General features: G+C 38.0%; 1 protein-coding gene across 3 annotated transcripts in view; it reads left to right on the top strand.

Moving 5' to 3' along the window:
- Positions 1–23,024, top strand: part of ACER3 (alkaline ceramidase 3) — a 159,334-nt gene that overhangs the window by 83,959 nt on the left and 52,351 nt on the right. For 2 of the 3 annotated variants that reach the window (XM_039462270.2, XM_074400420.1), the window contains exons 3-4: positions 11,408–11,460; positions 22,552–22,604. In XM_039462270.2, coding sequence (XP_039318204.1) covers positions 11,408–11,460; positions 22,552–22,604 — 106 coding nt within the window. The remainder of the gene's footprint in view (positions 1–11,407; positions 11,461–22,551; positions 22,605–23,024) is intronic. The other variant, XM_074400421.1, reaches the window with a different exon arrangement.

Here is a 23,024-nt window from a genome sequence, read left to right as displayed (position 1 = left end):
AATTCCTAAAACAACAACAAAACACCCTGTATTCGTTTGTTTTCATGCTGCTGATAAAGACATACCCAAGACTGGGAAGAAAAAGAGGTTTACTGGACTTACAGTTTTACATGGCTGGGGAGGGCTCACAATGATGGCAGAAAGCAAGGAGGAACAAGTCACTTCTTACATGGATGGTGGCAGGCAAAGAGAGAGCTTGTGCAGGGAACCTCCCATTTTCTAAAACCATCAGATCTTGTGAGACTTATTCACTATCATTAGAACAGCATGGGAAAGACTTGCCCCCATAATTCAGTCACCTCCCACTGGATTCCTCCCACAATACACGGCAATTATGGGAGTTACAATTCAAGATGAGATTTCGGTCGGGACACAGCCAAACTATTTCACACCCATTTCCTACATATGAAAAGAATTTATCTTAAAGAGTGAAAAGGGGCGGAGGGCGGTGGCTCATGCCTGTAATCCCTGGGAAGCCAAAGCAGGTGGATTGCATGAGCCCAGGCATTTGAGACCAGCCTGGGCATCAATAGTGAGACCCTGTCTCTTAAAAAGAAAAAAAAGTGGAAAGAAAAGAAAGAAAAAAGAAAAAAAGTGAATGGACTACAAACATGCACCACCACGCCTGGCTAATTTTTTTTTTTTTTTTTTTTTTAGAGATAGGGTTTCACCACATTGCCCAGGCTGGTGTGGAACTCCTGGGCTCAAGCAATCTGCCCATTGTTGACCTCAAGCAGTCTGCCCATACTGGCCTCTCAAAATGCTAAGATTACAGGCCTGAACCATGGCATTAGAAAAGCAAATAAAATGAAAAACTTTTTTTTTTGTTTGTTTGTTTTTTAAGACAGGGTCTTGCTCTCTCACCTAGTCTGGAATGCAATGGTGCTATCACGGCTTACTGCAGGCTCAAACTCCCAGGCTGAAGCAATCCTCCCACCTCAGCCTCTGAAATAGCTGGAACTACAGGTGCACACCACCACACCCTGCTTATTTATTATTATTTATTTGTAGAAACAGGGTCTCCCTATGTTGCCTGGGCTGGTCTTGAATTCCTGGCTTGCTTATGTATGTATGTATGTATTTATTTACAGTAACGGGGTCTCCCTGTATAGCTCAGGCTGGTCTTGAATTCCTGGCCTCAAGCAATCTTCATGCTTTAGCCTCCCAGTGTGTTCAGACTACAGGCATAAGCCAGTGTGTCTGACCTTGAAAAACTATATTGATATTGTTGGGAGCTGGGATTCTCACTGTGGAAGAAGGGAAATACAGATTTGGATGAGTGAAGGCAAGGAAAAATCCTGTGGTATTGGATTGGACTTAGAGGAAGCAGCATGATTTTTTTTTAATTGATTCAAATGGTCTATTGTCCGAAAGCACCTGGGAGCAAAGACTCCTTAGTAGCAATGAACATACCTATTAATAGTGCTAGGCTTTGATTTTTAAGTCTTTCCACACTGAAAGGAACCAAAATTTCTTGGAGAAGTGGCCAATTTCTGGGCTAAGGCAGGGAAAGTACAAGATGAGCCTGGAACATCTTATCAGAAAGTAAGAAAGTGCTTAAAAAAAAAAAAAAAAAAAGACTCATGTCAAAGTGACACACAAGGCAATTTGGCCAAACCAGGACAATCTGAACTTAATAATCTGAAAAATAACAGTAATAGATTTTAACACGTGGTATAAAAATAATCCATGAGTTCCTAAGATTCTAAAAAAGTAAACAAATGGAGAAGAGAAAGCTTAAAAAAAACAAAACAAAACAGTAGAATGCCAACTAATAAATGTAAACAGAATGATAAACTGATTCAGGCAAGAGTTATCAGTGAATATAAAACTATTAGGTCAGAGTGTTTGGTCAACAAGATAATTACAGTTTCACAGTATCTCCTCACAGATTACTCTTTATTTACAATGAGTAGAATGTTAACAGTGGAGACATCTGGCAGATACCACCTGGTTTTCAAGTAATCAAAGTTAACAGCATTAATAATGGTACATCCGGCCTGGGCAACATAGGGAGACCTTGTCTTTGCAAAATAAAAATCTTTAAAATTAGACAGGCATGGTGGTGCATACCTGTAGTCTCAACTACTCAGAAGGCTGAGGCAGGAGGATTCCTTGAGCCAAGGAGGTAGAGGCTGCAGTGAGCCAGGATTGTGCCACTGCACTCCAGCCTGGGTGACAGAGTGAGATGCTATCTCTAAAAACAAACAACAACAAAAAACAAAAATAAAGGTACAAACTGACAGCAGGTTCTTCCTGGTGTGATATACTGAAAAGGAAACATCATACAGTATTATTGCCAAAAGTGCTGAATGAAATTAAGAGAAATAACCAGAAAAAAGCAAACTGAGGAGCGTTTGATGAACCAACTGTCCCATGTGCTTCTAAAATGTTAGTGTCCTGAAAAGCAAATAATTCATCTTGAACTGTTCCAGATTAAAAAGAGACATGACAGCTAAATGCAATATGTAATCATAGATTAGATTCTGGGTTGGGGCACGAGGGGAAGAAGCTCTAAAGGACAGTATTGCATGAATCAGTGAAAGTTGAATAAAGACTTTATAATAGATAATAATACATTAATGATAAATTTTCTGAATTTGATTATTGTACTATGATTATAGAAGAGAATGTCCATGCTTAGGAGATACATGCTGAAGTATTTAGGGGTCAAGGGTCATGCTCTCTACAACTTACTTTCAAATAGTTGAGAACATAACAATGTGTTTATTGCTTTATTTTATATACTTAAAAAAAATTTTTTTTAATACAGAGATGGGGTTGGCAAGGTTGGTCTTGAAATCCTGGCCTCAAGCAATCCTCCCGCCTCAGCCTCCCAAAGTGCTAGGATTATAGGCATCAGCCACTGTGCCCAGCCAACTTTTTTAATATATTGAGAGATAAAGATAATATGGTAAAATGTTAATGATGAGTAAATCTAATTTAAGGGTGTATGGGAGTTCACTGTAATATTTTCGTAACATTTTTTTCTAAATGGGAAATGGGTTAAAATATTTTAAAAATGTTTAATTATTTTAAAAGATTTACTGAGCATTTAAAAAGATTTATTGATATACTATCATCAACTATAAGTATATATAGACAATAGTATGTGTAGTCTATAGCATACCAAGCAACTTAATAAATAAGAGGTTTGAAATAAGTAAAGCTAGGAACAGAAGTGGGTAGCAATTACAGGAGTATTTATCTGACTTCTCTTCTTATCCACCAACTCTGGTGGTAAATGACCTTTTCCTCTGTGCTACTTCTGTACCTTATTCTTACTTTTTGGATTGCACTTACATCACTGTATGTGGTACTGTCATAATCTGTTTTTAAGTGTCTGTCCCTTCTGTAAGATGAAGCTTCCTAAAAGTAGGGTTAAGTTTTATTATTCTGGACTTTCTGCATTCAGTGAGACCTGGTACAAACTAAACATATGGGAATGTTCAATAGATAAGTGAATGAAAAAAATGAATACAGACACACAGAAAGGAGGTACACACACACATACACACACACACACACACACACACACACACACACACACACACACACACAGAAAGGAGGGAAGAGAAGGGCAGAAGAGAGAAACACAACTTTACCTGGAAACAGAGATTTTATTTCAAATCATGGATATTTGCTGAATACCATAACAAGATTTTCAGTATTTTTATTTTTTGACCAAAACCCATAACAACCACTTAACTATGCATTTAGTTGTTGGTGTTGATAGAGATTTTGCAGAAAAAAGTAGGAATTTTCACTCTTTGGAGAAGTATTTCAGGAACAGACAATAATTTATCAGGTTTCTGGTTTAGAGCCTAGATCCACTAAGAATTTAGTCATTTTAAAATTTATTTAAAAAATATTTACTATCTATTATGTTCCAGTTATAATTCTCAAAACCAAATTTCATTGGAGCTTATAGTCTAGCAGTGGAGACAGAAATTAATTAGATAATTTTAATTTTTTATTTTATATTTATTATTATTTGTTGAGACAGAGTCTTGCAGTATAATTTGAAGTCAGGCAATATGATGCTTTTAATCTTGTTCTTTTCACTTGAGGTAATATGATGCCTTAGCCTTGTTCTTTTCACTTTTACTTAGGATTGCTTTGGCTATTCTGGCTATTTCTTGGTTTCATATGAACCGTAGGATAGTTTTTTTCTAATTTTGTGAAAAATGACGTTGATAGTTTGATAGGGATTTCCCTGAACCTGTAGATTGATTTGGGCAGTATGGTCAGTTTAATGATATTAATTCTTCTAATCCATGGGCATGGGATGTTTTTCCATTGGCAAACATGGGATGAAAGAAACTGTGTCCTCTACAGTTTTCTTTCATCAGTGTTTTGTAATTTTCCTTGTAGAGATCTTTTATCTCCTTGGTTAAATATATTTCTAGGTATTTTATTATCATTATCATTATTATTATTTAACTATCATAAATGGGATTGCCTTCTCGATTTGGCCCTCCAATAGATCATTGTTGGTTTATAGAAATAGTATTGATTTATATACATTGATTTTTGTATCCTGAAACTTTACTGAATTCATTGATCAAATCTAAGAGGTTTTTTTTTGGTGGAGTCTTTCGGATTTTCTAGATATAAGATCATATAGTCAGTAAATAGGGCTAATTTGACTTCTTCTTTTCCAATTTGGATGTCTTTTATTTTTTTCTCTTGCCTGATTGCTCTGGCTAGAACTTTCATACTATGTTGAATATGAGTGGTGAAAGCGGGCATCCATGTCTTGTTCCAGTTATTAGAGAGAATGCTTTCAACTTTTCCCCATTAAGTATGATGTTGGCTATGGATTTGTTGTATATGGCCTTTATTATGTTGATCTGTGTTCCTTCTATACCTCGTTGAGACTTTTGTTATGAAATGATGTTGAATTTTAATAAATACTTTTCTTGCATCGATTGAGGTGATCATATGGTTTTTGTTCTTCGTTCTTTTTATGTGATGATTTGCATTTATTGATTTGCATATTTGCATGTTTAACTATCCTTGCCTCCCTGGGATAAATACCACTTGATCATGGTGTGTTATGTTTTTGATGTGCTGTTGGATTTGATTTGCTAGTATTTGCTAGTATTGAGGTTTTTTTGTTTCTATGTTCATCAGATACATTATTGGTCTTAGTTTTCTTTTTGTTCTTGTGTCCTTTTCTGGTTTTGGTATCAGAATGATTCTTGCTTTGTAGAATTAGGAAGAATTCCCTCCTCCTTAATTTTTTGGGATAGTTTCAGAAAGATTGGTAGTAGTTCTTTGTATGCTTGGTAGAACTCGGCTGTGAATCCATCTAGTCCTGGACTAGAGCAATCCACCGGGAGCCAAGTGATCTGTGTTGGCGTTGCTGGTAGCTGTGATGGGTTGGGCAGGCTAGTCCTCAGTCCCACAGCTGCCTGAAGCAGGGTGTTAGGTATTGTCGTAGTTATGAGCAGGAGAGTCTGGTTTCCCTGTGCCTCCCTTGGCTGGGTGGTGGTTGCAGCTGGGTAGCCTCAAACTCAAGCTGAGGGTATAGCCCTGCATTAAATTTTCAAAATGGTGCTAGCTGGGGCCTGTGACCAGAGAGGGCAAGGCCCCTCTCAGGTGTATAGCATGGGCAAGCATGAGAAATGTGGTTTGCTCAAGTCTCAGTCTTACAGCAGTCTATAGCAGAGTAGTGGATATTATCCTTGTTATATTTAAGAGAGCCTGGTTTCCCTGTCCCTCCTCAGCAAGTCAGCAGCTGCAGCTTTATCAGTTTGAACTGAGCCCAAGGGCAAGGCACAGCCCAGCATTAAACTTTCTAAATAATGCCTTGGACCTGTGACCAGGGAGGGAAGGGTGCATTCCAGGAAGGGAGCATGGGCAAGAAGCTGTGGGGAGTACAATCTGCTTGAGTCTCAGTTTCACAGCAATCCATAGCAGGGTGGTGAGTGTTGTCCTAAGGATGAGTAGGAGAGTTTAGTTTCTCTGTCATTCCTTGGCCAGGTGGTGGCTGCAGCCACATCAGCCCAAACTCAGCCTGAGGGCGGGGGCACAGCCTAGCATTAAACTCTCAATGTGGTGCTTAGGGTCAGAACTAGGTAGAGTTGGGCCTCTCCCAGGTAAGCACTGTGAGCTACAGGCTCTGGAGAGTGTGGTCCACTCGCATCTCAGTCTCAACAGTAGCTCCAAGCAGGGCAGTAAGGACACTCCCAGGGGTACATGGGAGCACCCAGTGTCCCGTCCCCTTCTTGGAGCGGTGTAGCAGCAGCAGCTTCATCTGTAGATACCTGGTATCTAGGCTGTCACAATGGCGTTTAGCCAACACTGTTCTAGTCTTAGATGCCTGTGGGATTTTGTGTTGATTTCCTTTCTGGAGCAACATCTCTGGGCAATCTCCAGACAGCTTTCTGTGTCAGGCTTGAGGTTCACAGGGTTGAGGGGTTCTCCCTAGCCGAGATCGTAAAAGCCCATTTTGGAGTGTGGAACTCTGGGGCTTTCCCTCTTCTTGTTTTTTTTATATCCAGGAGCCTCTCCAGGCTTTCAGTCAGTCCCCGGCTGGGCAAGTTGCCTTGAACCCCTCTTTATTTACTTTTGTTGCATCTTGGCACTTCTATGGTGAATCCTAGTATTCTTTCCTAGATGATCTTTTAAAAATGTATCTGCTTACTATTCTGGTTCCTCTCTGTGGAGGAGACACACACTGTGTCTTGTCAGCCATTTCTCCCTCTTTTCCTTCAAAGTGCCTGATATTCTTAGGTACTGGCAATGAAAAGAGGAACAACACACCTTCCCAGAGCCAGAGGAATTTATGAAACTTCCCATGAGGAGAGGGCACACTACAGTATGCAAGGCTACATGGGGAAGCACCGGTACCCAAAGTCAATTTCCTAAGAAAAGGACTACTGGAAATTCTTTGCATGGAGCAACCTTAATTAAGTTTAGTGTGATCGTATCTATAGCCTGTCACTTCCAGACTAAATACAAGTCACCTTAAGTGATCTTAACAACATTATACCTCTTATCAAGGAGAAATTGAGTGGATGCTTTAGCACACTATAAGCTGGACTAATAACCTTTTAAACTGTAGCAATTATACCAGTATTGAAATAGGCATCAAATCAATGTGCCATGGAAAGGATTTTTGGAAATCATTTCATAGCTTCCTTACTAGCTCATTTATTCCCCTGTCCCTTTTTTAGTCCAGTTTGCCAAAAATATTAGTGATCTCCTTTTTAGTTCATGAAATAGTAACATTGAAGAAAAATTTGGGAAAACAATGAAAAATATTCATAATACCATCATCCAGCAGAACTAAGATTTTGATTTTTTGGTTAATAGTTTCTAGTACTTGTGCATATGCAAGTATGATTTTCAGACTACATTTTGAGTAAACATGTTCAACCTAGTAGCCCAAACTCAGGGACAAGACCAACCAGAGATGCAGAAATCACAGATAGCTGCGTAGTCCATGTAGTCAGTGAACAGGATTGCCAGGTATGTAGCTTGGTAGAATTCCCTAAGGTGGAAAGCAGGCAGCTGCAGTGGCTCTTCATGTGGTTCCTGTGAGCCTCAGTTGTGGTTTATGTTTCATAGGGTTTTAGGCTGGAGCGGAATAAGACGATAATTGAGTAACAAATTATTTTCTAAGAAAAAAGGTATACAAGAGTATAACATCTGGTCTCATTTTTGCTATTACCATGTCTGTTATTGCTGTAGCTACATTCTGGCTCTGTGTGTGTGTGTGTGTGTGTGTGTGTGTGTGTGTGTAGGTTACTACAATAAGGTTACATACTAGTTAAAAGATAGATTAGAGAATGATCAGTTCCCTGAGGGTAGGTGGGGAACAATTTTAAAAGCTCCTTTTAAATGGCCTAAATGGCTTCTTATCAGTATAAGCATAAAGTCCAAACTTCTTAGGACAACTTTCCAAGGCTCATGCTTTCAATCACTGTATTCTACTTCCCCTCTAATATGATAGTGTATTTTGTTTCTATTATGACTGCTGTCTTCACTTGGAAAGCTACAGTCACACATGCCCTGGAAGTCATAGTTAGCATTGTTTTGACAGTACTAATAACACTAAAAGCTCTGACTATGTGGATTTTATGTCATATACCAGGCTGCTGATGCCTTGACACTTTATAGAAACATGACCTGCTCCTTGTATCATGTATTCTAGGTCCCTTCTATGCATTATGGTAAACCATAATGTGATTTAAAAGGAACTTGTAATTCTTGGGCTTTTAATTTTCTGTCTTGGCAAATAAGCTAACTTGCTCCCAAAATCTAGTTATATCATCTTTGTACATGAATTTTTCATAGCTTGAGTCAGAGACCAGAAAATAAAATTCATTGATACCTATTGTATGCCAGACATATGAATTTTATGTGAATTATATCTCAATAAACCTTATAAACTTCAGCAAAACTTGGTGGTTTGCTTTAAAGGGGCAAAATATAAAATATTGCATAGAGAATGCTATTCTTTACATGTTTTCGGACTCTAAATGTCTAGAAATGTCAGTTGTGGGAGAGTACTTTTTAAAAGAAAGGAAAATAACAAAGAAAAGGGAAGAGTAAACCTAGGAGCCACCAGAATAGATTTTCCATCAGAATACTTTTTTATATGTTACCCACATTGTTGAAAGGAAATAAATTGTAGAGATGTCTATAAAGTACATTTAATGGTTCTGTGAGCAAAAGCAGGGAAAATAATCAGACTTTTCATGCTATATAATTTAACAGTAGCAAGAGAATATTTTGAAAAGATTTTGATGAAAACAGTCTTTGAATAAGGGCATTCTAGCTTTCAAGATGAATAACCATCCCATTTCACTTTTTTTAACTTTATAATATGTTGTTACAGTGTGACTTTAAATAACTTAAACTTTTTTTTCCTTTACATTGAATAATGTATCCACCTTTGTTCTTTCTAATTACTTTTTTTGGGAAAAAAGATACAAACCACCCCACTTCCTTATTTCTCTAATGAGATGAGTGCAATAACTATCTTATTTCTCCCTTTTCATTTTGAGTAGTAAAAATTATGCAATAACAATTTATATAGTGATTTTTTTAAAAGCAAGAATAACATATAGTTTGAAATTTTTCTCAGGTGGCTTCATGCAAATTATTTAATGACACCCCTACTTACCATGTTTGTTGGGCTAAATCCTATGTATCCTTAAGTTTAATCTGTACCATCATGCTTGCCTTCTTGGTTTCCTTCACAAGCTTTCCTCCTCTGTGCTTCCATGGTACTGAACACATATCTCCATGTACTGGCACCGTCTGTTTATCTAACTGTCTCTTTTATTAGACTGTATGTTTCATTAAGGCCAATGACTGGATCTTATCTTTGTACCTCAGCATCTATAATTGAATTTGGGAAATAGGATGTGCTCAGTAAATTCTGAACTAAATGGAATCACAGAAAAAGTTTCATTAGATGTTGTAGGGACTGATACTTGGTCAGTTAATTTTTTTAAGCTGAAGCATAGAATTTTTTTAAATTTTGGGTATTAAACCTTTGATATATTGAAGCATAGAATTATTGAATACATATATACATGAAGTTTCGTTTTTAATTTTTATTGTTTTGTTTTTGAGACAGAGTTTCACTCTGTCATCCAGGCAGGAGTGCAGTGGCACAATCTCAACTCACTGCAACCTCCATCTCCCAGGTTCGAGTGATCCTCCGGCCTCAGCCTCCTGAGTATCTGGGACTACAGTTGTGCACCACCATGCTTGGCTAATTTTTGTATTTTTAGCAGAGATGGGGTTTCACCATGTTGACTAGGCTGATCTCAAACTCCTGACCTCAAGTGATCTGCCTGCCTCAGCCTCCAAAGTGCTGGGATTACAGGTGTGAACCACTGCACATGGCCTGAAGTTTTATTTTTGCTAAAACATATTATTGTATATAATCTTTGACAATTATTTAACATAGGGCATGACCTTTGAATGAGAGACCCTAATTTTAGTTCTACTTACTCTTTTTTGCCTTAAAAACAAACATAAAGCCCTAAAATGAAAATAGTTTATTTAAAATGGAGGCACTTCGGAAGAACTTAGGACATGAACACCAAATCTTTTTATTTTTTTTATTTTTTTTTTAAATGTATTAATAAAGATAAGGTCTCGCTGTGTTGCCTAGGCTGGCCACAAATTCCTGCATTCAAGCAATCCTTCAGCCTTAGCCCCCCAAAGTGCTGGATTACAGGCCTGAGCCAATGTGCCCTGCCTACAGAATCTTTTTAGATTTTTACTATTTTTCCCAATCTGTAATAGATATCCAGTCACACCTAATTCAACAATAATTTTTTTTTTTTTGAGACAGAGTTTTGCTCTTGTTGCCCAGACTGGAGTGCAATGGTCCAGTCTCAGCTCACTGCAACCTCCTTCTTCTGGGTTCAAATGATTCTCCTGCCTCAGCCTCTGGAGTAGCTGGGATTACAAGGCACCTGCCACCACGCCTGGCTAATTTTTGTATTTTTAGTAGAGACAGGGTTTCATGATGTTGGCCAGGCTGCTCTTGAACTCCTGATCTCAGGTGATCTGCCTTAGCCTCCCAAAGTGCTGGGATTACAAGCATGAGCCACCACACCCAGCTAGCAATTCATTTTTATTGAGTCTATTGTAAACATTTTAAATAGTTCTTGGAGAAACAACTCTTTGTGCAGTCATAGTTCTGATAAGCAAATACAGTGGTATCAACAGGTTCAGGAACAAACTGACCGGCTCTTAGTAAGCATACGCCTTAGCCATTTGGATCGGAAGTGCAAAGGAGTAGCTAACCAGCTATGAGCATTAAAATTTATCCTGAGAAGGTTGGGCATGGTGGCTCACACCTGTAATCCCAGCACTTTGGGAAGCCAAGGCGGGTGAATCACCTGAGGTCAGGAGTTTGAGACCAGCCTGACCAACATTGAGAAACCCTGTCTCTACTAAAAATACAAAGTTAACCAGACATGGTGGCACATGCCTGTAATCCCAGCTACTCAGGAGGCTGAGGCAGGAGAATCGCTTGTACCCAGGAGGCAGAGGTTGTGGTGAGCTAAGATTGTGCCATTGTACTCCAGACTGGGCAACAAGAGCAAACTCTGTCTTAAAAAAAGAAAAAAAAAAAAAACTTATTCTGAGCATCAGATAATATATTTTACAGAAATAATGGAGTATTTTTAGTCTAGTAAAAGTCACTTAGTAGAGGGAATTTAAGAGAACTTATATTGTACTTCTTTTCTACACCAAAATTTCATCAATTACAGCAGTTACTCAGGAGTCAGCTATACCTTGCCACTAGACTTTATAACCTTCATTATCCTTAACTCAGTGCTGTAATGTCTTATCTTCTCAAGTCGCTTTGGCCACCCACAAAGAATTTCATGCTAATTGTTTTTTTATTTGTTTGTTTTAATTTCAGTGGTAGGAATGGGATCCTGGTGCTTCCACATGACTCTGAAATATGAAATGCAGGTTAGTAATGACAAAATTGATAAATACTTATTTCTCTTAATTCAGAGGTAATTCAGATTTGAGAAAAGCACATAACTATGGCTAAAAGATGGGATTTATAATCTCTGGAGTTTTTTACTTCAAGTCTGAGGATCCAAATTGACTAAGTGAAGTAAAGAAATAAGCAGGTGAGTCCATAAAGAAAACAAGTACATGCCGGGCGCGGTGGCTCAAGCCTGTAATCCCAGCACTTTGGGAGGCTGAGGCGGGTGGATCACGAGGTCAAGAGATCGAGACCATCCAGGTCAACATGGTGAAACCCCGTCTCTACTAAAATACAAAAAATTAGCTGGGCATGGTGGCGCGTGCCTGTAATCCCAGCTACTCAGGAGGCTGAGGCAGGAGAATTGCCTGAACCCAGGAGGCGGAGGTTGCAGTGAGCCGAGATCACGCCATTGCACTCCAACCTGGGTAACAAGAGCGAAACTCCGTCTCAAAAAAAAAAAAAAAAAAAAAAAGAAAACAAGTACAAATAGTATAGGGCTTTCTGACCATCTCTGTGCAGGCATATACAATTGAGAGCAGCATTAGAGAGTAGAGTCATGTGGAGACATCTTAAACAGACATAATCAATTCACCAGAACAATATATTCTTATTCCAAGATACCTGCATTCTTTCATGTCTCTATGGCATCCATTTGAATGGTCTGGGTCCCTCTAGGCAGCAAGACTTTAGGGCAAGCTTGTCCAACCTTTGAGCTGTATGTAACCCAGGATGGCTTTGAATGTAGCCCAATACAAATTCATAAACTTTCTTAAAACATTATGAGGGTTTTTTTTTAAGCTCATCAGCTATTGTTAGTGTTCATTTTATGTGTGGCTCAGGGAAGCCAAAAGATTGGACTCCCCTGTAGAGCTAGCCGAAGATTTTTAGTTTCCACCCTTATTCTGTGGAGGGCCTATATGTCAAGTCCTCAATTTTTTGATCTCTTGATTCCTCATCACTAATGTAGAGACTTCTAGAACAATAATAGAAATAAAATGTGAGCTACATTTGTAATTTAAATTTTTCTAGTAGCTACACCGAAAAAAGTACACAGAAATTGGTGAAATTAATTTAATAATATATTTTATTTAACCCAGTATATCTAAAATATTACTTCAGTATATATCAACAATATAAAAATTTATGAATAAAGTATTTCATATTCTTAAATCTGGTTATATTTTATACCTGCAATATATTTTGGTTCAATTAGGCTTATTTCAAGTGCTCAGTAGCCACCTTGGAGTGTCAAAACCTGTGTGTGACTTATAGATAGACACATGAGGTGGGGACCATCCATCCCAGAACACTGGCACTTGAGCCAGGTAAAGAGAGTGTCAACATAGGGAGATAGTCCAGTGTAGGATGTCAGAGCCTAATTAGGAGTGAGGTGGGTACTTGCACATCAAGGTAGCCTAGGACAGTGTATTAGAGATCAGAGTCGAAAAGGTATTGATGCAAAGGGGACAGCTCAATGAGGAATAAGAAGGGTGTCCCCATAAGTGGGGGAGGTCATTTGACATGCAGTTGGAATCTGAGTGGGACAGGGAGAGTGCCACATGGTGAGGACAGCTTTGTGCCATGTTTTGGTACCTTGGGAAGGTGAGGGTGACTTCTCCATGGCAGAGTGGCCCAGTACAGGATCTGAGAGCATAAGCATAGTCAAGAGGCCATCTAAGTGGAGGTGCAGCAGCCCAGTACCAAGTATTGAAGCCTGAATTGAGTGAGAAGGTCATTGCTTAGGAGAAGGAGAGGTAGCAATGGACTCCTTGTTACATACAGGGTAATTAATCAAATAAATAAATATATTAAGGAGAATGGGAGCCAGTTTTCTTACTGTTTGGTTGCAAATATGGAAAAGATGAAAAGTAGAATGTACTGTGTGGTGACAAATTGAAATTCGACTTAACAGGGCAAACTCGTATGTTTAATACATACATATATAATAGACATAAATATAGATATGAAAATATATGTGATATGCCTATGTATATATTATATATATGTGTATACATACTTAAATATTTTAATGCACATGTATGTACATAATATTCTTAAGCTCTGTCCATGAGAGGATCTGGGAACAGGGAACTCCAAAGCCAAAGAATACACCTAACATTCAGATCTTGTTTTCTAAAAGTCATTCTTCTTTAAAAGAAACCAGGGCTGATTCCAAGGGCCGGGGCAGAAAAAAAAGGACAATATCAGCCTAAGTCATCTTTTTATGACAGAAAAACATGGAATGGCTCAAAAAATTACGGGAATACGTCAAACGGACACTGAAGCCAACTTGAAGGGGCTCCTGCTGGCCAAATCGGGGACAATTTGAGCATCAAAATAAATAATAATGGGTTATAATAGCAATAATATAACCCAATGAGTAATATAGGAAATCTGAGTCCATACTAAGATAATAAATGATGTATTATTATCCAACACGGTGGTTTTTAATAAATAAATAAATGATGTATAAATGAAATAATACATGAGTATGAATAAATGAATAAAGAAAAAGTTTGATGTTGAACAGTATATTTACATAGTTTCAAAGTACCTCTCCACAAAATACTTAAAAAGGGGAGAAAGAATACCTTTACAGTGGTGAAGCCTAGTGGAAAACATCTTAAGCAAGCTAATCATCACTAACGGGACAAATCAAAATTATATATGACAATGGAAAAACCAAACCCTGTCAAATATTTTTATTTTATTATTATTATTATTTTTTTTTTGAGATGGAGTTTCGCTCTTGTCACTTAGGCTGGCATGCAGTGGTACAATCTCGGCTTACTGCAACCTTTGCCTCCTGGGTACACACTCAAGAAAAAGAAGTGCAAGTGTACTTGAGAGAAGGTCATGCAGTGGGGTTTGGGGCTGCTACCTTTATTCCTCTAACCAAGGAATGGAATATTCATGAAAATTCCTGGAAAAAGGCAGAGATTTATAAGAACCGTGGTGCCAGCCATTTTTACATCAAATACAGGTGTTCCTGGAACTATCATGGTGATACCAGTTTCTGCCAGTGCTTTCCAGTGGAGAGCCCCCAACTGGGCATCCTGAGGGCACGTGTGTCTCCCTTGAGGCTTCCTGAGGCAGGGGCATGGCAACTCCTCCATGTGCCGGGGGTGAGGGGCTGAACAGGGTAGGGGGTTGGGAGGAACCCGTGTCATTGCTGCTCCTTGCTGTCGTCCAGAGTCCTCTGCTAACTGTTGATCCCCTTCCCAAGATGGTGACGATCTGAGGGTCTGACACCTGTAGAGGTATGTGTGGGACCCCCAAGTTTCCCTGCAGTGACTGATGGTTCCTATCTCCATCTCTGGGCTTCTGGGTTTACAGTGCATCCCAAATCTTCCTTTGTTGTGATGGTGACACCACAGGGGGCTCTCAGGATGATTTTGGCGCTGTTCTTGGAGTCCTGTAAGTGAGGCCAGGCCCATGGAGCAGAGTACCTGCCCAGGTGACAGCCATGAGTGGGGCCTCTCAAGCTGGAAAAGGCAGGAAACGGATTCCTCTGAAGTCAGCCCCTTGATTTCAGCCTAGTGAGACCCATTCTGGATGTATGACCTCCACAGTTGTCATCAGCTTGTGCCATTTTGAGTCACTGCATGACTTGTGATAGCAGCTGTGAGACACTAAGACACCCTCCTGAGCCCCAAGTCTGTGGTGTCACTCCTTCAGCCGAGCCCTGCTTTCTGCTGGAACTGATGCAGTAGCCTGTTGAGCCTGACTGGATCCTTGGTGGCTGTTGGACCTTTTATCTGAGAACCCCAGGGATGCTTGCTCCGTGGTGGTCATGATCTTGGTCCTCAAAGGGACAGACATGCCCATACCTCATGCCTGTCCACACCCTCAGCTCCTCTATCCAGCTCCAGTGAAGCATGAGCCCCCAGCTCAGGATCAGGTGCCAGTCCCTTCCTTCCCTTGGCAGGTCCCCTGTACATGCCAAGTTCTACCACATGGGACAGAGGCAAGCAGGGCCCTGCAGCTTGCCAGGCTTACAGCATGGATGTCCTGTCTTTGCACTTTCTTAGTAGTGTCCTTTGATACAAAAAATAGTTTTCAGTTCTGCCGAAGTACATTTTATCTGGTTTTTTTCTTTGGTTGCTTATATTTTCGGTATCATAGCTAAAAAACTATTGCCTAACTCAAGGTCATAAAGATTTATATCTGTGTTTTTGTCTAAGAATATAGCTCTTACATTTAGTTATTGGTCCATTTTGTGTTAATTATTTATGGTGGTGTGAGGTAGGGGTCTAGCTTCATTCTGTAGCACTTGGATATCTTATTGTCCCAAAACCATTTGTTGAAAAGACTGTTCTTTCCTTATTGAGTTATCTTAGCACTGTTAGTGAAAACCAACTGATCATGAATGTGTGAGTTTATCAGCTCCCAATTATATTCTATTGACTTATGTATCTATTCTTAAGCTATTACCACATAGCCTTGATTACTGTAGATTTGTAGTAAGTTTTGAAATTGGACAGTGTGAATATTCCAAGTGTGTTGTTCTTTATTGAGATTGTTTTAGCTACTCTGGATCCCTTGCATTTTCATATAAATTTTAGGATTAGCTTGTCAATTTCTACAAAAAGGTAGCTGGAACTTTGAAGGAATTGTGTTGAATCATCCATAGATCACTTTGGGGAGTACTGACATCTTAATATTATGTCTTCCAGTCCATGAATACAGGATGTCTTCTCATTGATTTAAATCTTTAATTTGTTAAGTAATGTTTTATCATTTTAGTGTGCAAGTCTTGACTTATTTTGTTATATTTATTCGTAAGGATTTTCTTCTTTTTGATGCTATAGTCAAGTGAATTGTTTTCTTAATTTCATTTTCAGATTTCTCCTATCTAATTTATAGAAATAGCAATGATTTTTTGCATCTTGATCTTTTATTTTTTGTATTCAACTCTGCTGAACTTGGCTTTTTGTTTTTAACCTCTAATTAAAAACATTTGTGTGTTCATTCCTTAGGGTTTTCTGTGTAAAAGACCATACCATCTGCAAATAGAGATAGTTTGAATTTTTCCTTAATAATCGGATGCCTTTTATTTCTTTTTCTTGCCTGATTGCACTGGCTAGACCCTCCAGTAACTGTTGAACAGAATTGGAAAGAGCAGATATCCTTCTCTTGTTCCTTTAGGGGTAAAGCTTTTCAGTCTTTCACCATTAATTATAAGGTTGGTTATGAAGTTTATTGTAGATGCTCTTGATTAGGTTGAAGAAGTTCCTTTATATTCCTGATATTTGAGTATTTTAATTATTAAAAGATGTTAGAATTTTCAAAAGTTTCTTTCTGCATCTCTTGAAATGATCATGGTTTTTTTTTTTTCATTTATTCTATTAATATGGTTTATTGCATTGATTGATTTGCATGTTGAACCAGCCTTGCATTCCTGAGATAAATCCCATTTGGTCAAGGCTTATAATACAAGTAAGTATCTCTGCTTGAAGGAAACATGCACTAAAGTACTTGAGATTAATGGGACCACTTGTCAGCAACTTGCTCAAGTGGTTCAGGGGGAAAAAGTTCTTTGTACTATACTTCAAGTTTTTCTGTAAGTTGAAATTATTTCAATATTTTTAAAATAGAAAAAGCATATATAGGCCGGGTGCGGTGGCTCAATCCTGTAATCCCAGCACCTTGGGAGGCTGAGGCAGGTGGATCATGAGGTCAAGAGATCGAGACCATCCTGGTCAACATGGTGAAACCCCGTCTCTACTAAAAATACAAAAAATTAGGTGGGCATGGGGGCGCATGCCTGTAATCCCAGCTACTCAGGAGGCTGAGGCAGGAGAATTGCCTGAACCCAGGAGGCGGAGGTTGTGGTGAGCCGAGATCGCACCATTGCACTCCAGCCTGGGTAACAAGAGCGAAACTCCATCTCAAAAAAAAAAAAAAAAAAAAAAAGTATATATATTCTTTTACCCAGTACTTATACTCCTAAGACTGCATTCTAAGGAAGTAATAAGAGACAGGACAAAGATGTTTTACAAAGGTATTTATCACAGTATTTCACATGATAAAGATTTTTTAAACTATCTAAATATTTAACAATTGGGAGATTATTAAATATACTATGATATATCTTTGAGTTATACTGTAGTCATTTAAAAATAATATTTTGAAGATTGCTGGCATAGAAAACTGTTATGACATAAAAGCATTATGTAATATGATCCCAATTTTATAAGCAATAGAAAAACTACTGAAAGGAAGTACATTTTGCCTCACATCTTCTCTTCCTGTCTTGCATAGTTTGAAATCTATGGCCCAACATTGTAAAATCTCTCACCCACACAAATATTTTAAAGCCCTTGCCCCTTACTTTCTGAGAAATTTCATTCCAGATGAAAATTATCTACCTGTCTTGTGCCAGAACTGGCTAATATTGCTCATAGCAACGAATATCTCAAATATTCACTCAATGCTACAAGAGAATATTATTACATTTCCCTAACAATTTCATTTTCCATTCAAATAACAATTTAGAATCATAGAATTTTAATAGTAGAAAAGATTTTTGAAATTTATTCCAATCCACAGATTTTATAAATGGAAAAACAGGCATAGAGAGTGGAAGTGACTTGACTAGAAGTTACATAGAAAGTTAGGGACAAGAATAGAATCTGAATTTTTTGATATCATGTTTAGTATTCTTTTGTTTCCTTCACTCATCTTAGGGCTTTGTTTTGCACTGATGGTGTTAGGAATTTAAAAGGTTTACGTTTTTGGTAGACCTCTCCTGGATTTCCTTTGCGTTTATTCAACTAATTCTTTTTTACTTTCATTAACTGATATATATATGGTTACTGGTAATCCCGGGGAAGTTGAAATTAAAACAATTCTTAATTTTTTCTCTTGGTGTTTTTCTACTTTTTCTAAACAAATAATATATTTGATATTAGAAAAAATAATGCTAGTGAAAAAAGAATGTATTCATCTATTATTCATAAGTAAAAATAAATACTTTTGTCCTAGAAAATAAAACCAAAAGGCCGGGCACAGTGGCTCACGCCTGTAATCCCAGCACTTTGGGAGGCTGAGGCGGGTGGATCACGAGGTCAAGAGATCGAGACCATCCTGGTCAACATGGTGAAACCCCGTCTCTACTAAAAAGACAAAAAATTAGCTGGGCATGGTGGTGCGTGCCTGTAATCCCAGCTACTCAGGAGGCTGAGACAGGAGAATTGCCTGAACCCAGGAGGCGGAGGTTGCGGTGAGCCGAGATCGCGCCATTGCACTCCAGCCTGGGTAACAAGAGCAAAACTCTGTCTCAAAAGAAAAAAAAAAAGAAAAAAAAAAAAGAAAACCAAAGATAAATGTTTGTTCACCTGTAACTTTGTTTATAATATGAAACACAAATAGCTTAAATGTTAGGTAGTAATATAAGCTAATTTGGACTTTATTATATATACACATAATATAAATAATAAATGTTTTAGTTATAAATGCTACCTTTGTTTCTCCTTTACTCCTTGTTCCAGTGAATGGAATCACCTTATACTCAAAGCCCAAAAACCTGGGACTCATCTTTAATTCTTCCTACTTTCTCACCTCTGCAACACTAAAACCTCTTAATTCAACTTTCATAATAACGCTTGAATCCATCAATCTCTACCTGTCTCCACTGTCACTACCTTAATCCATCATCTCCACCATTGTCTCTAACTCAGATTCCTGTAACTGCTTTCTAATTGGTGTCCCTGCCTCCTGCATCCATTTGTCACACTGGAGCAGAACTACTTTTCCTACAAACAAAATTAATTATTTTCATTCTTTGAGCAGTGTTGCTAGACCTTATACATGTGTTATGGATGAGCTGTGTAAAAGTTGTGTAAAACATAGTTCCCACTCTCCAGATGGCTTGTTACTTTTTAAACCACTTTAATATTTCCCACAGTTCAAGTTCATAAATTTGAACCACAACCTTTGTGATCTGGTATCTGCCAACCTCTCCAGACTCATCTTCAGACACATACCCTATTTTCCCTGAACTCTCCTCTTTTACCAGTCATAGTTTTGTTGGTTACGCTTTTAAAATAAGACTTTCATATTTGGGCTGGGCATGGTTGCTCACACCTATAATCCCAGCATTTTGGGGAAGCCATAGCAGTTCTCCTGCCTCAGCCTCCTGAGTAGCTGCGATTACAGGCAACTGCCACTGTGCCTGGCTAATTTTTATATTTTTAGTAGAGACAGGGTTTCACCATGTTGGCCAGACTGGTCTTGAACTCCTGACCTCATGATCCACCCACCTGGACCTCCCAAAGTGCTGGGATTCAAGGTGTGAGCAACCATGCCCGGCCAGTGTTTTCATAATCTCTGTAAACTGTGTTACCATCCACTGAACTGTTTAGGCAAAAAACCTGGAGCCATCCTTTACAATTGTTTCCCCTCACCTCTATATTAAATTGATCACAGGTACCAGACAACTAGAGATAGCGCCTATACTCTAGAGCCTGCTGAAATTATTCAAACTAGCCAATCCTAAACCTCTTTACCCTGCTTTGCCTTGCCATTCCCATGGAAACCATAATAAAGGCTCTCACCCATGCTTTTTCCTTATTTATTCTGCCTCCTGACCTCCCCAGTCCTTCCCTGTGTAATGATGTGTGACATGGAATGGTTTACCCCCTCATCTTGGAAGTGTGAATAACAGACTGTCTTTTCAATGGCAATTGTCTCTTCATCTATTGGCCATACCATACCTGAATAATAATAAAACCTACATTTTAAAACACACCATGACCAAGTTTAAACCTTTTCAATGGCTTACCATTGCTTTTCAGATGAAATTAGGAATTCCTTTCCATCTAAAATATTTTGCCTGACCTGTTTGCTCCTTATCTCTTCACCCTCATTTTATATCTCTTCTCTCCCTCACTAAATAAGTTTCAACACTGTTCGGCTTTCAGTTCTTCACATTTTGTTCTTACCACAGGACCTTTGCATGTGCTGTTTCCTTTACTTCAGCTTCCCCTTTTCCCTCAGTCCTGCTTTACCTTAATCACTTCTGCACATTTTTGAGGTTTTATTTTATGTGTCACTTCTTCAGTGAAGGTTTCCATGATTCCCTAAGTTAGGATGCCTATTTTATGATTGTGATATTCTGTGCTTATCCTTTATAGCACTTATAATTATAAGTAAATATGTATTTGTGCAATTAACTGCTTAATGTCTCTCTCTACGGAAAGATTATAAAGCAACATGAGGCTAAGGACCATTCTGTCTTCAGCACTGCATAATGCCAGACACCTAGTAAGTGCTTAATAAATATTTGTTGACTCTCTGAATAAAAAAGGATGATAACAACTGTTTCAGCTACTTTTCATAGGCTGTTTAGATAAGCCTATGAGATAATACAGAGAAGGTAGATCTTTTAATATCCTACCCTCTAAATAAATAAATAGAAAGTCTGCAAAAACCGGCCCTTTAGTTACCTCAGTAAATTCTGGAAATGTCAAATGGCTGTAGTAAGATTCTGCTAACACATGAAAACTGAAAAATAAGGAAGACAAAAGACTAATGTTCTGCATATCATAAAATTTGTGGTAGATTTAGCTACAGTATACCATGATTCTCTGCCAGCTGTTTTGAATGTTTAAAAGTGATTCAAGGGAAAGGTTTTGGAGGCAACATAATATAGGGGTATGCTCCGGAGTCCACTGAAATTCTGGCTCTGCTACTAATTACCTCTGTGATCTTGGACAAGTTACTGAAACTATATCAACTTCAGTGTTCTCATCTTGAAATGGAGATAATAATAGCACCTACCTTAGAACTGTAAAAATTAAATGAGATAATGACTAAAAGCAGTTAACTTTAAGATCTTGTATAAATGTTGTTATTTTCATTATTCTAATAATTTACCAGAATACATCATTCACTCTACATAAGCTCTCTTCCTACTTCCTAGAATGTCTTTCTCCACTACCCCATTTCATTTCATTCCTGCCATCACCTTCTCTGGCTTCTGTGTGCCCCTTTTGTTGCAATCCTTACTCTATATTCAATCATGCTTTCATTCCTTAACCTCTAATTAGAATGTGAACTCCTTGAGGGCAGTAACTGTGTCTTAAAATTGTATCCTCAGCTCTTGACACACTACATGGCATGTAGTGGATATTCTATTAAAGAATTAATTAAATGTATATCTAGTGATAAATAGACTGTAAGATTGGTATCTACAATACCTAGCTTAGTGTCCAGCTTGCAGTTTAACATATAAGGACTATAATTATTATTACTATTATTATCATTGCTAATAATAATAAATGTTATTTTTAAGAGGTATACTTTACTTGGATTAATAAAATTATTTCCCTGGCCATTAATATCTCTTTTTATGTATGTTAGTGGACACTTTATCCATTTGACATGATATAAGAAGGATGGAGATGCAAAAGAATACTGATAGGTAGATGATGGACATCATTTTTTTCTGGAGGTGCAGTATCATAGTTTATAATACCAGATGATACGAGCAGCACGGTGACAAGTCTGCCCTTCAGCACTAGTGAGTCAGGCACCCTGCTTAGGTTAGGATGCTCGGATGATAACCTTGTTTGTTCAAAAACAGTAAACTACATACACTCAGAGTAAATTGGATGATACATATGTGAAAAAGAATTAGTAAAAGAAATGAAATAAGAGCTGAAACATTTTTTTTTTTTTTGAGACAGGGTCTTGCTCTGTTGCCCAGTCTGGAGTGCAGTGATGCAATCACAGCTCACTGCAGCCTCAGCCACTCAGGCTCAAGTGATCCTTTCACCTCAGCCTCCCAAGTAGCTGGGACTACAGGCACGTGCCACCATGCCCTGCTGATTTTTTTTTTTTTTTAAGTTTTTGTAGAGACAGAATATCACTGTGTTAATCAAACTCCTAAGTTCAAGTGATCCTCCAACCTTGGCCTTCCAGAGTGCTGGGATTACAGGTGTGAGCCTCTGTGCCTGGCATAACAGCTGAAAATCTTCATCATTTTGATATTTTATTTTGATTTGCATAATGATTGCTACTCCATGATATTCAAGCCTGTTATCTATCTTTGTTTCTTATAGCTATTGGATGAACTCCCAATGATATACAGCTGTTGCATATTTGTTTACTGCATGTAAGTAGTTTTAAAGTTTCATTGTTTGATATATTTTAAAATTTATATTCACCTCATAGTAGAGTAATATAACTAACACATTTCTATTACTAGGAGATTGTAATAATGTAGAAGATTATACCTTTTATGATATCAATGTAGAGTATAATTTCTGGGAAGTTATAATAATGTTATTAACTTTTGTGATCTCAAAACCCTGTAGCCAATTTAGATAGAATCTAAATAACTTGATTTGTGTAAATTGCCTTTCCCAAGTGAACAGTGTGTACAAATTTAAAGATTTTCATATTGTGCCATAAAAGTTTTCAGATAAAGTTTCTGTATTCTACAATATAGTTTAACAAGAAGCTTACCAGAAAAGTGAGGTACACTTCTAGTTGTATAGTGATTGCGTCAACTTAATCTCCTTTTTGTTTGAAA

The sequence above is a fragment of the Saimiri boliviensis genome, chromosome 6 (assembly GCF_048565385.1).
Source record: "Saimiri boliviensis isolate mSaiBol1 chromosome 6, mSaiBol1.pri, whole genome shotgun sequence".
NCBI classification, from domain to species: domain Eukaryota; kingdom Metazoa; phylum Chordata; class Mammalia; order Primates; family Cebidae; genus Saimiri; species Saimiri boliviensis.
This window is presented reverse-complemented; position numbering and strand designations above follow the sequence as displayed.